The sequence below is a fragment of the Anopheles maculipalpis genome, chromosome 3RL (genome assembly GCF_943734695.1).
Source record: "Anopheles maculipalpis chromosome 3RL, idAnoMacuDA_375_x, whole genome shotgun sequence".
NCBI classification, from domain to species: Eukaryota; Metazoa; Arthropoda; class Insecta; order Diptera; family Culicidae; genus Anopheles; species Anopheles maculipalpis.
This window is the reverse complement of record NC_064872.1, coordinates 51,039,447-51,055,697: the sequence shown is the minus strand read 5'-3', so window position 1 is coordinate 51,055,697 and position 16,251 is coordinate 51,039,447. Positions and strand designations below refer to the sequence as shown.

The following is a 16,251-nucleotide window of genomic DNA, read 5'->3' as shown; positions in this document are numbered from 1 at the left end:
AAATGCGACCAATTGCAACATAGAATAAAAACTAACCTCACTAGGTATTGATAATAGGTAACAAAATACTTGAAAGGAATGATCCTAGTTATTTTTTGCAAAAGCTAAAATTCTGAACTTTTTATCCCATTCAATATGGCCAGCATTTAACTAAATCTCCTGAAATTAGGTCCAATCTCTGGACATTCACAGGGATATTCCTTTAACAAAATTCAACAATTACTGTCCTTCGAACTATTGTTGCTGTTAGCGACACAAAAGGCACTACAATCTTCCGCCAACGTGGTTGGTGCTACGATTTCCTCGCTATACTCATCATTATATTTATCTGTATACTTTGGTGCAGTAGTAGTACTATAGCCGGAGCATTTGCCAACGATCGCTTTATCACTATCTTCGGCAATACTAGCGGCAACCCCATTAGTAGCATCAACATCATGCTCACCGATGTTATTATCATCGTTCGCTGCGGTGATGCGTATGGAGGCCACCGTTGTATCGCTACCGATAAGATTTCTAGCATCGTTACTCCGCACATTGTTGCAGCCAGCGGTATCGTTGTGGTTACTGTCACCGGTCAAGTTTACCACGGATATCGCTTGCATATCGCACGCAAGATTATGCGACTGTGAACACTCCTCCTCGCCGCCGTGCTTGATACGATTGTGCGTCTTTAAGTTATGCTTGTATTTGGTTGCAAAATCACAGTGTACACAGTGGAATTGAGGCTTCACGCCGCACTCTTTGCGTTCGTGCCGCTTCCAGGTATATTTGGTACGGTATAACTTGCCACACTGTCGACATTTATAGAAAGCTGCTTCTGTTGTTGCTAGCATTGCTGTTGCACCGCCGCCAACACCGCCACTAGCGGCAAGAGCATGAGAATATTTGTTTTCCAAATATTTCCACACCAGCCACGGTTGATTGGTGTGTCGGTGCAACAAATGATCTTCATCCTCAGTAAAGCAGCCGCTGCCTGCTAGCGAAGACTTATTGGTAACAGTGGCAAATGCTGCTGCTACTGCTGCCATGGCGGTACTCGATGATGTTTCTATGCAATGTCCTATAATAAGAGATTGAATGAAATGAGTGGGGATAGAAAGGATGGGAAGTGGATGTGGAAGGAAAAGAAAAACGTTATAAATTAGATTAAAAACAAAACTTTGTTTTGTATTTTGTTTCTCCAATCACTATCGACTTCAACAATCCTCCTTAGTTATGTTTCGCGTGCATCTTTCATTTATCCAATAAGCATGCTAGCAGATTACCTGAAAAAGAAGAGAAAATGTTCATGTTAGTAAAATTATTAAATAACAAAAACCCGCCAACGTCAAGGTGCAAGCACATCTATCGCTTGGCATTATTTTCGTCTTATTTAGAGAAGGGATAAAGGAAAGGGCAATAGGATGTGGTATGAGGAGATGAATGTTTCAATCGACAACAAGCCATACAGACATACATGAAGAACACATGATAAATGATAGCCGAACAAATATTCAGAGCACACATTCACACGACAGCACATTGACCATTTAAATTTCGTGTTTTTCTGTTTGTATATGCCTACTTTTCAGAAACCATTTGCTTGTAAGGTAGGGATATTATAGTCTTAATTTAACTATTTTCGCACACACTTATCGCAACACACATTCACTCTCATTATCATTCAGTCACACCAAGCACTCAACTCCATCCGCACAGCGAAACTAGAGCTAGAGGAGCTTGTGATATTTGTTGTGTTTTTATCGAAACTTCCAAACATTAAACGTAATCGATTGTACATAACAGAATAGATTAAAAAAAGAAAAATAAACACCTTCACATGGCTTGTTCTGATAACTCATTTTTCGATTTTTATGTTGTTTTTTTTTTCATACGTGTTTGAGAGCCTTACGCAAATATTTGTTCCATTCTCGTTTTGTGTGATTTTTTTTAATGCTTTCTCTTCTTTTTCAATGTTTTGCTCCACAGAGCCAATGTTTGTGTGCTTCATTTTCTGTTAATTATTTTCTTGCATTCTCTCTCAGTTTTTAACCTATTTTGCTTGCAGTTTTTGTACTCACAAATAGAGTTGCTGGGGCGGGGGGATGTGTAACACCGGGTGTTCGTATGCATCTTTTTATGATTTTAGTACAACCCCGTTGCGTTTTTATCTCTGTATTTATGTTCTGATGATGTGTGTATGTTTGTGTGTTTTACTCAATCAATATTAAATTTCCATTTCGTCCGCTTTTCCCCGGGCATTTTGTCATTACGTTATTCGTTTTTCTAACATGTTATGATTTTTAAAATAGCTCTATAATCTGGGCATGTTTACAACTATTTGCACGTTTTCAATCCATCCATTTGTGAGCCATGTATATAATTTCATGCTGGCCACGACTCGACGATAGTTTTTGGCTTCGTGTTGCTGTTTGTTTTCTGTGTTTTTGTTGTTTTTTTTTTCTTTAGTATATAGTATATTTATATAAAATTTATATACGTATGCACGACAATTAGTTTATACACAAAATAAGAGGTTTTGGTTCGCATACATGTAGCGGATCTAGGTTCTTTTAGACACACACGACACGAGCAAACACATTGACAATCTATAAAATTCTTAACTTTAATACGCTTTCGTGTGTATGTGTGTGTGTGTGTGTGAAACTAACAACTGATCCTGCACCTCTTCATGGTGCCAGAGCATTGCATTACGTTCATAACTTAATAACTGGTGCATTATTCCTCCATCAATAGTTACTCAATTTCGTCGCTACTTCATTGGGCCAAAATATCGGTTTTCCTTTGCAACATTGTAGCTGTGTTTTTGTTTTATTCACCTTCCTGTGTGATAAAAGATGGGCTGTGTATCTAACGTTGCCACCGTACACTTACACTAAACTGACCCACAGTAAATATTTTTTCTCTGACATCTGGATGCCTAACATAGCCCCCCTCCTGCTACTGACTCATATCATTACACACTTACACATCGGCAGAGCTAGAATCTAATTTGTATGTTTTTTTTTTTTCACATTAATCATAGCTCAAATACTTTTTGCAATTCTGTTTGCTCTAATGTTGAACTGATTTTTAATTGCCTCACACTACCAAAGGTTAAATTTAACGCGCGCTCTTCACTCGCATAAGGTGAAATCGATACAAAAGGGTAAACAAAGCTAAGCAACACAAATCGTTCGTGAAGTTAGAGGCAACTTAAACACGTATAAAATGCAGATGGCAATTATATGCAATACTCTAAATATGAAAGGAAAAAGTCTGTTATTGCTTCAGGACATAATTGTGTGCTATATGTACTTAAAATGCATACTGGGACAATAAGTTGTATGCGCAACGTAACAGCGAGCAGCAGTGGATGCCGGCCAGTGTGTGGATTTAAATCATATCACCACGAGAAAAACAGTAATGTTCTTTTTTATGTTATCCAGCATGTATATATCGTATAACGATAATTAAGACCGCTGCTACTCCTACTTGAAAGCAACCCCTACTCAAATGCATATAAAATATTTAAGGAAACACACAAAACGTACAATAGGCAAAGGCTATATTGCAATGTTGATTACATACTATTTAGTTTGCAACTTTATTGCAAAAGATGCATGTTTGAAAGCAGATGATACTAGTGACAGTAGCAGCAGCAGCCAGGTTAAGGATTAACCCGCCACCGCACACTCTTGATTGAGAAAACGAAAAGAACGATACAAATTGCGCCACAAAATTGGGAAAACAAGTTCCTTTATCGTTATAGCACTTTGCGCAGCGCACACTACATTCACACATTACACACCTGTGTTTATACGTAGTATTTATATATCAAACATATGGATGATAATAGCAAACAGGTAAAATACTTAAATTATGTTACGTCTTAATCATTAATCACTAATCGTAAAAGAAAACATTAGTTTAAATGTAGGTGCGACTATGACCGGAAATATAAAACGCTCTCAAACGAAAAAAAAAAAGATTTTCAATCAAATTAGAGCATTTAACACTCGGAAACAGTCGCCTTTAATTTGGCTCCGTCATCGCTTTTCATAAAACGCTTTTAATGATGGCAAAATCTCAAGTATTACACGTAAACACATCCAGGAATTAACTTAATTCCTGGGCGCGGTGGTTTATATAAATGATTGGTGGTTGTGATAGAGCTGTATAGTAATAGTAAGGATGGCCGGAAATACATAAATAAAAACAGAAAGAGCACACAGAGACAGTCGTGTCGAGACAGCGAGCAAACCGAAAATGTCTGATCGCTGAAAGTAAAAATTTGACCCACAAAACAATAGCGCAGAGCCGGATTTTCATACGATAGGACCAGATATTCAATCCAATTCGAACGCATAAACCGGTCCCCCGTAGGTAAGCAGGATTGACTATTCAGCTACAGGTACTACTCGATCAATTTCGTGTGAAAAATAAATTACAACAATCCCATGAAATATGAGTAAATCAAAATTGAGGCACGCGCTTTAAACCTCTGTTTAAAGAACCACAAAAGTTAAAACCATAAACAACATTAGACAATAGCTCAGCACAGTTCAGTAAATTGTACTGCAAAATACAGACAAGAAGACAAATTATAGGGTCTAAGTGCGTAGAGAAAAAGGATAACAATGTGGTTCCTTTTTCAAAATAAAATTCACTGGTCTCTGTTATCGAAGCAAAAGGTATTAAGAGATCGGAAAATTCCTTAGCGAAGGACAATTATATTCACCCTTCTCACTATGCATTGGCTGCATTGGTGAGAAGAGCAAAAACTGAAAACTCTAATCATCGATCGGTTACATCGAATTGCGCGATTTGTTCGATCGCCGACGGCTTTCAAGCTGTGGCATCTCGGCATGATGTTTGCGTATATGTACACCAAGATTACCTCGCTGCTTTGCCTTGTAGCTGCAGTATGGACACTGGTGGGATGCTTCCTTGCCACCGCATTCCACATTTTCATGGCGCCGCAGAGTGGACTTCCATCGGTACCGTTTGCCACAGTGCCGGCACACATACTGACGCACCTCCCCATCATCCGTGTCACTTACCACCGTCGATTCGTTCACCGTGTACTCGAAGTTGCGCATTATGTTTGGGTTTGCCAGCAGCGCAAATTTGCTATCACCTGCCGAAGCATTCAGCAGCTTCGTGCCTCCCCCTGTCTGTCCACCGCTGCCGCCTTCCTTCTTCAGCTTCAGCATCTTTGTGTTATACTTTGTGATGTGTTGTTCACCGTCATCGTCAGGACCCAGCTCGCCGCTACCATCGTCGCCACCCTCGTCCATCATATCCTGATCATCGCCGTCATCGTCATCGTCACTTTGAGATCCATTGTTATCCACATCCGATGATATTTTGCTCCCGGTAACGAGTGCCATAGTTGTTGTCTGTTGCTGTTGCTGCTGCTGCTGCTGTTGCTGCTGACAAGAGGAAGCTAAGTTCGTGGCTGCTGCTGCAGCGGCGGCGGCAACGACGTTGCTAAAGTTGGTCGACACACCGTCGGATATATCGATCGGATCGATGTCCTCAATTACCGAATAGTCAAGATCGTCAATCATTCCTGGCGGAAAGTCTGCACTTTGCGACGTATTCGAGCCGGAGGTTTCGTATTCATTCACCGTGTAACGGGTTGTGACCGAACTTCCGCGTGTACCACCACTAATTGCTGCCGCGATGGGGATCTGCTGTATGGCCGAAGCGTTAATCGTCGTCAAACCAGGTGTTCCCGCACCGGTAATAGTGACGTGCTGTTGTGGCTGTTGTACTGCCGAAGCCAGCTTTCGCGAAAGCGAAAAATTCAAAAGCTGTCGCTCCGTTCCTGTCACTGTGGTGGTGGTCGTTACCGGAGCTATCTGCTGTGCAACTTCCTGTAATTGCACTGTTGCATTATTACCGGCGGTAGCATTCGAAGGCGTTACAGTTGGGATGGTTAAGATTGGCATCGTGATCGTGGATGACGCTAGCCCAACATTAGCCGATGTGCTGTAAGGATTCTTAGCACGCGAGTACTTGATCCGGGGATGACTGAAGGGTTTTCCACCGCCGACAGCACCACTAACCGTGCTGTGGGATATTTTGCGCACACCACCATCAGCTTTCATCACCGTCGTCGGTACGATAAGCTCGTTTGCGGATCCATCCACCTTGATGGAAACTGGGGTCACAATGGTAGCCGCCGAATTGACGATTGATGCTCCCGATGCGGCGTTCGATGGGGACGATGCATTACCACCCGATACTCTCTTGCCAACCAGCGCCGTACCGACTGTGCCAGGCGATAGTGTAACATTGCCTTTCGCAATTGTACCGGCCGTTGTTTTGATCGGCAAGATATCTATATTTGCCCCAATAGATGCCGCACAGAATGCAAGGTAACAAGAAGCCAATGAATGATGAGAGGGAGGAAAAAAGAAAGAAAAAGAAGATGAATGAATATATAGATCGAACAATGCGATCGAATGGCAGTCTCTTCCGATTCACTATTTGCTCCTCAATTCTATCAAGTGAGAAATTGAGCAACAAACAATTGCACGCCATTTCATATATTTTAAGAAAATATATTTAACATGTTACTTTCATGCACTACACACACACGCACACGCACACATGATGCAATCTTATACGTAATCAGCTCAAACGCTCCATGTGTACTTCAGAAAGCACACGAGATGCTTTACATCAACAGTATTTTGCGTGTGTGGCAGGGACTGATTTGGCATAGTTAAACGTCAACTCTTTATCAACTCGGAGAACACCTCGATCGAGCCAAAGTTCATGATTCGGGTACGGGTGTTCTGCGAACATGAGGCTAAGAATAAATGCTGAAATATCAATCAAAGTGTTCTATCTATGGAGATATTATATGGTGTACGTGTGATGCATGTTGTTTGTTTGCTTAAAGTGTGTAAAATGTAAGTGTACAACTGAAATAATTTAAATGTGTGAAAACGTGATGATTTAACGTAGCATAACAAGCCAACACGATAATGGTATGGAATATAAAAAAATAAAAGAAATCACACTCTTAATTTGAAGAAAAGAAACATAAAACAATGAAGAATTGATAGCCATATCTCAAAACTGTTACTGCAGATACTTTGAAAGACGCAGAATGGTGGTAGTAGTAATAATAATAAATAGAGGAATAATCAGGGTTATTAAAGACAAACAAATAAACAACTAATAGTCATTGTTAGAACAAATAATGCGAAAAACAAGATCAAACTGTTTTTCAGTAACTAGTATGCACAGGCGCATTAAATGCAGTTATACGTAATATTGAAAGAAAGCTAAATATGCACACACCACACGAAAAAATCGACTAATCAGTATTATCGCAAAAACATAACCAAATTATTTAGCACTCAATTTATCTTTGTACTGTAACGCATTCAATGTTCACATTTGCAATCCGATACAAAACAAAAATAGATTTGCCCGTTTGAGTTAAATTGCACTTATCATCTAAAGTTGTATACATATCATATATTAAACTATAGACTAAAAATTAGAAGAACCCAAAGAACCCCCAAAAAACGGCCCAGTAAATATGTCGAGGAGAAAAATATAAATAAATACCACAACAACGCACAAATCATAGAGAATAAACGATGGAGAAACGAAAGCACGAGGACAGCGAAATAGGTCGAAAAACAATAAACAGAATACCCCACCGAAGAACTGTTTTATTTATGCGCTCTCGCAACAGAAACACCGTCCCTTTCAAAAGGAAATTAATTCATTCAACAAATCACCTGACAGAACAGAACAGAACAGTGGTTATTAAGTGTAAGGTGCGAAACGGAAGGAATAGAACAAATTCGGTACAATAACTGGAGAAGTGTATGACCAATACATAGCACGTTGTTGAAAGGAAAGAAAAACCGCCACAATATTAGTATGAAAGGGAAGCTCTAGTGTTTCCCAAATGAATACGGGTATGTTATGAGAGGACCAAATAGAATTGTTTTTTTTTTATAATACCGTTACTCATCGATTTATAAGCGTAAGTTGCGCTCCCAACGTAGCTAAACATCATTAAGTCATGATGAAATAGCAAACGTGTCTGCAGCAACAACCACCCATTACCAATCAATAGAACTATTTTATCCCATTAAAAAAAGACCATTGTTAGTGAGAAGTACAAGAAAATGGCTATCATTGAGTTTCTAATTATGAAACTTTTTTTTACGATTTTTTTTAAATATATAAATCAAAAACTGTTTAAACACGTGCTTTAACATATTATCACACACATCATAAATCATATTCCATTATGAAATGGAACATTAAAATTGAATTGTATTTTTGTGCAAACAGTCAAATAATCCGAGTTTAATTTGGATTTGACCACAGAAAAGAAAAGGTAACATTTTTAGAACAGATGCGCAACTACTTGAATAGGAAGATAAAAAGAAGGAGACTATTGTCGATACAATAAAAAAAAGCTTCAAATTAACATTGAACATGATAATGAAGGATGATTGACGTGATGTGAAACATGTTGCAGTGTGTGTATGTTCTTCTATTGCGATTGTATGTGTTTTTAACTGTCAAAATGATTTGCAAACAGCTATGGTGCTAGCAGATCAATTAATGATCACGATCACTGTGTCATGGAGTGTAAAGTCCACCGCATGCGCGATGGCCATTTCCACAACTGTGAATTGTTTTCTTTTTGAAACGAAAAGAATACTTGAATAAAAGAGTATATGTGCAAGAACGGATATAAAACAGAGTAGTATGTAGAGATTTGGTTTCGTGTGAGAGTATGTGTGTGATTGGCTGTGTATAAGTGGTTTTTTTTTTAGTTGTATTACCGCACTCATCGAATATGTATGTCGTCGCCGTGGTACCATCCGGATGCAGTTCCGTCTGTTTGATAATCTTTTCCTTCTTCAGCAGATCCTCTATCCGCATTGCATCGATTATGGTGGCAGTAGTGGTGGTCGTGTTAACGGCCGTCGTAGTTCCTCCTGCTCCTGTTGCAACCAACGTCGCACCACGCATAGGCAACATTACCGTCGTTCCGACGCTGGTCGGTGGTTCCGGTGAAGGGTCAGGATCGGCCGTGAATAGAATGTAGTTGTTGTCCTTCTTGGTGACGACAATATTTTTACTCTCAAGCAAACAATCGTTCAACACGACGGGCGTTGCGTGTGTGATGAGCGTTGTCGGTTTAGTCCCATCACTATCATTCGGTTCGGCCAACGTTGCCGTTATGGTCATGGTTGTACCGGAAGTGTTTGCCGAGCCTGTTGTTGTTGCCGTTGTTGTTGATGATGTTCCACACACAACATTACTATTGCCTAACATGGCATTTTGCTGTTGCAGTCGTTCCGATTGCCGTAAACGCACCTCTTGGTGGTGGGTAGTAGTAGTAAGCAGAGGAATATCACTCTCTTCCACAAGAAGTGCAGGTTCCGATGTTGTAACCGTAATGGTTTTTATCTTTTTGGCCACACTACCAACCCCAGGGCCGGAGGATCCAACCTCACTCGTCGAACCACCGCCGCCGGGAGCCGTTCGCTTCAGGATCACCACTTTGCGTTTACCTGCAACGAAACGAAAACGGTTGAAATACGTTAGAAAACGGGATGCTCTTTCAGCTCCGCCCATCGGGAATTTTGTACATCCACAAAACACTACTTTCACCAATTACTACTTTATGTTCACTGTGTGCGATGTTGTATATGTGTCCGGTTTTAGAAACCAGTTGTGTTTGCTAACTGTTTTCACCGTTTCACCGGCACAAACGACACTCTTTAGACATTCTCAGCTTTACCGAATTTTCCATTTTCTTCATTATTCTCCACGTAAGGAAAGTTTTAAATAATGTATAATTTTTTTTGTTATGTATATGCAAACTAAATTTGTAGCGTGATATTTAAACATTAAACACAATTTTTTATGCTGGTACAACACGATCGGAAACAAAGAATATAAATTGCAACATTTTATAAACAAAATACAAAGCTAATGTGTTTTGAACGAAAATTTTTTTTTTAAGAGCACAGGTACATTATAATCAATGAAAAAAGACCAAAAGAGTCAATACCAACAAATGTCTGAAAAGCATTGTAAAGAGACACAAACACCGTTATAAATAAAGCTGACTTTTTTTTTCGTGTATCCATCACATTGAGCCCATATCCGTTGTAATACAAACTGGCATTGTATTCTGAAATGTAGAACAAAAACTGATAATACTTGCTAATATGAACAGATATTTACACATCACAACACGGGCAACAACAGATGGTTTCACAACACAAGTTTTTATTGCACATTTCGATAAAACCCCCAAACTACCGTACTCTGCTGCATGTTGTTCAGCTTGTATTTATACTCGCTATCTTTAAGAACTGAAAGCTTGCAAACTTGCTTTATGTACATAATAAGAACTAACTAACTGACCGTCTTTTCGGAAACAATTGTAATAATTGCAATTATAAACAATGATTTTACGGGAGCAATTACTAAACATATATATAAATATGTCCGTTAAGAAAAACAAACAACACTATTATTCTAAGCCCCATATTTACGTTTTTTTTTTTTTACTGAAACACTAGTAGCTAGCTAATGTGGGTTAGGACAATATTTGGAAGAAATTAGTGTTAAACCATTTAAAGCGCAAGAAATCGTGTACTTAAAAGACAATGTGGGGAAAATATTTTAGAAACATACAATTATTTATATTAGGAATTTGTACACCTTAAATGACAAAAACCATGAATGAAAAAAAGGAGATTTTTTCCTTACATTAATGAAGAAATAATTTTAAACCAAAAGATATGCATTAGCAACATGGATATTCAAGCCCAGGAAGCAACGGAATTTTCATTTGATTTATTATTTCGATTTATGGAAATTAACAGACCCTTCTCTGTATTACTACTTTTGGAGGATTTTTAAGCCGAAAAAAAAGCGTTACACATTGACATCGAAGCTTTTAGAAACACAAAAAAGGATTAATAGGCAGCATTGCAAATTGATATTAAGTTTCGCAAACCCTAGCTCTTCTTTATGTATTTCAAAACCCCCATATGAATCGGATGCTTTCCCTGTTTGCAATAGAGAACCAGTTTAAGATGGGTTGAACCGATTTTAGCCATTAATGTTCCATCCTTCAAATGCGACAATCGGGAGATGGAATGTTGTACAATTTGTGTTCCTTGTTACGTACTTTCAGATGCAAGAATAACTATTTATGATCACAGTTTCTACCCCTGTTGCTGAAACTCAACTACCATCCATCGCAGGTTATTCGTTGATTTGCTCTCCAGGATACACACAACATTTTCGTGTCACAGGCCTCCTCTTCAGCTAATTCTTACACTCTTATATCTCATCATCATTGGGTACCGGAAAAGAGAAAAAAAGAAAATAGAAATGTTATTTCTCAGTAATAGCATATAATGCGGCGATGATCTTCTCAGCCGTTCAAGTAAAAGAAGTACAACGTTACAGATTTACAAACACCTTTCATACAAACCATCCAGATTTCAACCTTGAACGCATGATGAATACACACACAAGGCTTAATCCAATTCAAACTATCCAAACAAAAACTATATTTGTTTTTGTACGCTCTGCTCGCTTCGTTTTTTTTTTCAGCATCAGAGCTGGTTCCTGTATTTGAATTTTCAACCGCCATGGCACTAATTGTTCGACATTATACTACTGTGTTCCTTCAGCCTCCTCTATATTTTCATTGGATGAATCGGTTTCACTTGCTAGGTAATATAAGTCATTCTTAACAGTTACTGCGCCCCCCGCTCTCTAACACCGCGCACAGTTGGGATGATTATCTTGATTCTACATTTTCAAACGTAACAACAACAACTGTCTGCCAAACGCTAACCGACCACAACGATCTAATGAGGTTTTTTTTAATTGATATAATATCACACTTTCTACTTGGTATATCATTTTTCGCGGTGCCTTTCTTTCTCCCGCTAGGAGAGACGGTCAGGTGTATAAGAAAGCAAAACTGACCTAAGAACAGCCCTGCCTGATAATATACAAACAATCAAATTACTGCTGCCCGTCTTTATATGTGCGTAAAATTGGCCACGCCAATGAGCTGTAATTTCTTCCTAACAACAAATTCTGTCTACCGTTTCTGCTCTGCTTCATTCAGTACATAATTGACCTAAACAATAAATAACAACAGAGATGTTGGCGCCATACACAGCAGCACACATTTACGCAATCATACCAGCTCAAACACCATCGCGCAAATACAAATGATATGTGTAAACGATCTTAACCGATGTTTTTTTTTTGTTTTTTCGGCATTTTTCGCACACGATCGAGTAGCGTTTATCGTAAGTTTATACTTTGCATCCACGACCACTAAAACCTAAAACGACTAGAGCAAGGGTAATCATATTAATAAAGTTTTGTTTACAATATCACCAACTGCATAACCTGACTCTCTTTCTCTCTCTCTCACACTTTTCTTTGTATTCAACAAATTCAATATTTTCAGTGTTTTTGTTCATTTTCTCTTGGCGAAGATATGGTTTGGTCACGGGCATTGTGGATATTGAAAAAGCCACACTGATCATTTGCCAACGCATGGTTCGAATGGGGGATGGATTGATACTGCTGACGCTGCTAGAAGTAGTACTTAATACAAACACCGGACTCCAGGTGCCGTTTCAAGTGCGATCCCTGCGAGAAGGCTTTCCCGCACATGACGCACCGAAACTTCTTCATGCCACCACACTCGTACCTGCGAAATAAATTATGCGCACGGGACAGACACACAAAGGTAAATCATTGATAAAAATGTACTACACACGCTGCACAAGCTTTTGTTTAAATTATTTAGAAGGTGCACACGTCACGCTTACCTGATGTGTCGCTGCAGCGAGCTCGCATCCTTGTAGTTCTTATCACAATCGCGCCGCGGGCACTGGTAGCGCCCGACAGCATTCAGAAATTTGGACAGATCGGAAAATTTTACATCATACAGCAAGTCGTTTAACTGCAGCAGACTTCGCCTGTTGCTCTCCGACAAGGATGAACTACTACCACTTGTCGCTCCCCGGCGGCCGCCTGCCACCGTTCCACCAATCGCCGCCAACGACGACGAGGACGACGTTGAGTTTGTAGTAGTAGTAGAAGATGACGGTACCACCATACCACCTATAAAATGCACAGAGGAGAAACGAATCCGGAGGAACCATGTTCAACAAACTAACTTTTTGCGTACACTGAACGTAGTAGTACACGGAGGACATGGAGAAAGATATAGCAAAGGTATGTGGTTTATGAGCTGTGGTGGTGTTTTTGTGTGTTTTTAGAGTTCTGTACTGTTTAGAGGATTGATCAAGTAATTTTTTTTCTGTGCCTTTTTTTTTCGCAAATTGAAAAACGGACAGGGACGAAAGAATAAAACACATTGGGCGATAAACCTTGTTGAACACGCAGGACAAATACACACACACACACATTAATAGCACGCTACTAACAATTAAATAACACAACATATCACACGCGCGCACAGACACAATGAATGAAAAAAATAACACATTCAGGAAGCTTACACAGGGTTCCTTTCAATTGTTGAACTATTGAAACATAATATGTAAAAAAAAAACACATTTAATCTCTTCACTCTAATATCTTGGTCTAAATCTATAGCCTATTGATGCCTTTGTAACTCTTGTGGATGAATATTAAATACGATTATAATTCTAAGCGTTTGTATGTGTATCCAAATAAATGAATGTGGGCCCATAGATAATACAGACAGTGTGTGGCAGAAGGAGTTGGTAATTTGTAAAAGCTATTTGTTATCGCTTTTGCTTGCAAAAAGATTGAGCTGGTACAAAGTACAATTGAGAAGAAAGTTTTGCACAATAAGCAACGCAACACTCTCAAACACAAACACACAATCACTAACCCGAAAATCACATGCGCCACGCGCCTCAAACTTGTGTGAATATTTAATACAATCATAATTATTGTTTCACTCGTTTGCTGCCTGTTAACTTCGTACTGTAATATTAGCAAAAAAACACATTAATGATCTCTCCATAGTAAGAAATGTCACAGCGGAGTTACGCACACGCACTAGCGCAATCACAGTATGGGGCCGAGAAATTTGTTTAGAATTATAACAACACAATTATTCAGTCTTAGCTTAAACCTAATCACTCTACACGTTTACTAGGATAGCGAGGATAAGTGCGTAAGTGAACGGTCGTGCGCGGAATACTAAAATTTGGAGGATAAATATGAAAGTGACTTTTCTGTTGGAATGGAGACAATGATTTTAATGATACACATTTCTGAAACTGAAAAACAACAAAAAAAACATTAGTTCACACAGCGTACGAAAAAATTGGGGCCCCCTGGTTAAACTTGGAAGCGCGGAGGGAATCTTTCTGACAAACTAGAATTGTGAGATTCACCTAAGCGACGAAGAATATGAAATACGAGAGCAAATCGCAGAGAACGAGAGAGGGATGGTAACATAAAATAAAAGTCGGCCTGTTTTTTTTTGTTTTACCATTAGTATAGTCACATTTGCGTGCTATCGTAAAATAATTTGGCTCATATTTATTGGTATGGGTTTTTCTTCTCATTTACGACACATAGGGAGCATTGTGACGCGATATATATCTTAAACGAAAACTCACGTCCTACTGCTACTACAACTACTCCAACTTCCCTTCTTAGTTTGCAGTCTCATAACTATCCTAAAATATCATTGATCGTCAGGGTAATGAAAGAACTTGAGAACAAAAGAAAAAGAGCTTATAACCTTATAAAGACTTAGGACGTCGTTAAAAGAAATGATGAAAAATAAATCTTATGTGGTATTGGAAATGCAGAAAAAAGAAGTTTCCGACCCGTTTTGTACTCCGCTATCTGGTATAGGATATGTAACGGGGTTACTCCTGTATCTTTGTTGAATATTGGTTTTTTTTTTTTCTTTTTTTAATAACTCTTCCTGGTGCAATTCTCTCTCCCACTTGCTGCCACTTGCGTGAAGTCAACGTCTTTCCGAATAAAAAGCATTCGCAGGGGATTATACTTCCAAATCACTAGAAAAAAAAGCTTTCGCCTTCATCAATAACTAGTTAAGATATGGCCAACATGAAACTTGAATGGTTTTACAGCTTTGTTCTACATGTGCTTTTGCTTCCTTGAGTTACCTTTTTTCCTTTCCTTTGTACTGTATACCGTATACACGCGTACAGCAAAATATTATCTGACTTAAATCATATCCTCAATAGAGCCTCCGTTAGAGCTTGTCTTCTACCACGTCTGTCACATTCCTTCACTACTTCTCTTCAGCTTATAACTCGCTACACTTAATGCTACTCTTTGATGTAATCGTAACCTATAAAGCAGATGGCAAGTTAGGTTTAATTTGGTGTGTAGGTGATTTTATAGCGCGCCGTTATCATCAATCATTTATACAAAAGACAAAGTGAGATCAATCTTTTGCCTCTGACTGTTGCTAGACACACACACACGTACAGTGGAATAAGTATCCTTGTCATTGTTTGGTATGGAATCAATATTTTCCTACTTTAACATACAATACAAAAAGGTACATCGAAGTACAGGAAAATGTTTGTGCTTTGAGATAGGCACCGGGAAGGGAATAGTTTTTTTTTTTTTTTTTGTTCACTTTTTATCACTTGTGCGACGTGTTAAGTATTTAAGAGAATTTAGAAGAAGAAAAAACAAAATTGAAAGACCTGCAGCGATTCGTCCAAATGACTTCGTTCACAGGTTTAAATCACACACGCGCCTTTAGCTTTCTGAGAGATAAAAAAAGTAACAGAAATTCTATCCAAGGCGTCAGGTAAAGCTCTCCCTGGGCATGATTTGAATAAAAAAAGTAGAAGAGGAAAAATTAGAAGACAATGAAAGAAAGTTACTTAAAATTAAACGCACACACGCATTACGTACAAAAAAGATTCCGCCTTCCGAGTGTGGAACAAGCGAATGGGAACGCAAAAATGAAGGTAGTATTAAATCTTAATTAACACAAATGGCACACGGTTCTCCTCTGGCTTGTCCCATTCTGCCGTACGCTTCTTTTGGCGCTTGCTACTACAGGCACCGGGGGCACCGACACCTACTGCATCTGGGCAGTGGGCACGTTCTTCAGTGCATAGTCGAAGAAAAGGTTCTTAAAGTTCTGGTACATCATCGTCTGCGTGCTGACTGGTTCAATCTCTTCCTGCTTCACCATGAGCGTATTAACGGAATACTTGTCAT

General features: G+C 39.0%; 1 protein-coding gene across 4 annotated transcripts in view; it reads right to left on the bottom strand.

The window, feature by feature from the left end:
• The window catches only part of LOC126561804 (longitudinals lacking protein, isoforms J/P/Q/S/Z-like), a 76,756-nt gene that overhangs the window by 11,461 nt on the left and 49,044 nt on the right, over window positions 1–16,251 (bottom strand). The window contains exons 7-8 of one of the 4 annotated variants that reach the window (XM_050218131.1): window positions 12,861–13,155; window positions 12,605–12,739 (exon numbers count right to left, since the gene is read on the bottom strand). The exons of the other annotated variants lie outside the window; for them this stretch is intronic. Coding sequence (XP_050074088.1) covers window positions 12,622–12,739; window positions 12,861–13,155 — 413 coding nt within the window. The 3' untranslated portion in view covers window positions 12,605–12,621. Of the gene's footprint in view, window positions 1–12,604; window positions 12,740–12,860; window positions 13,156–16,251 lie in introns of those variants that run through there. 4 annotated transcript variants of the gene reach the window in all.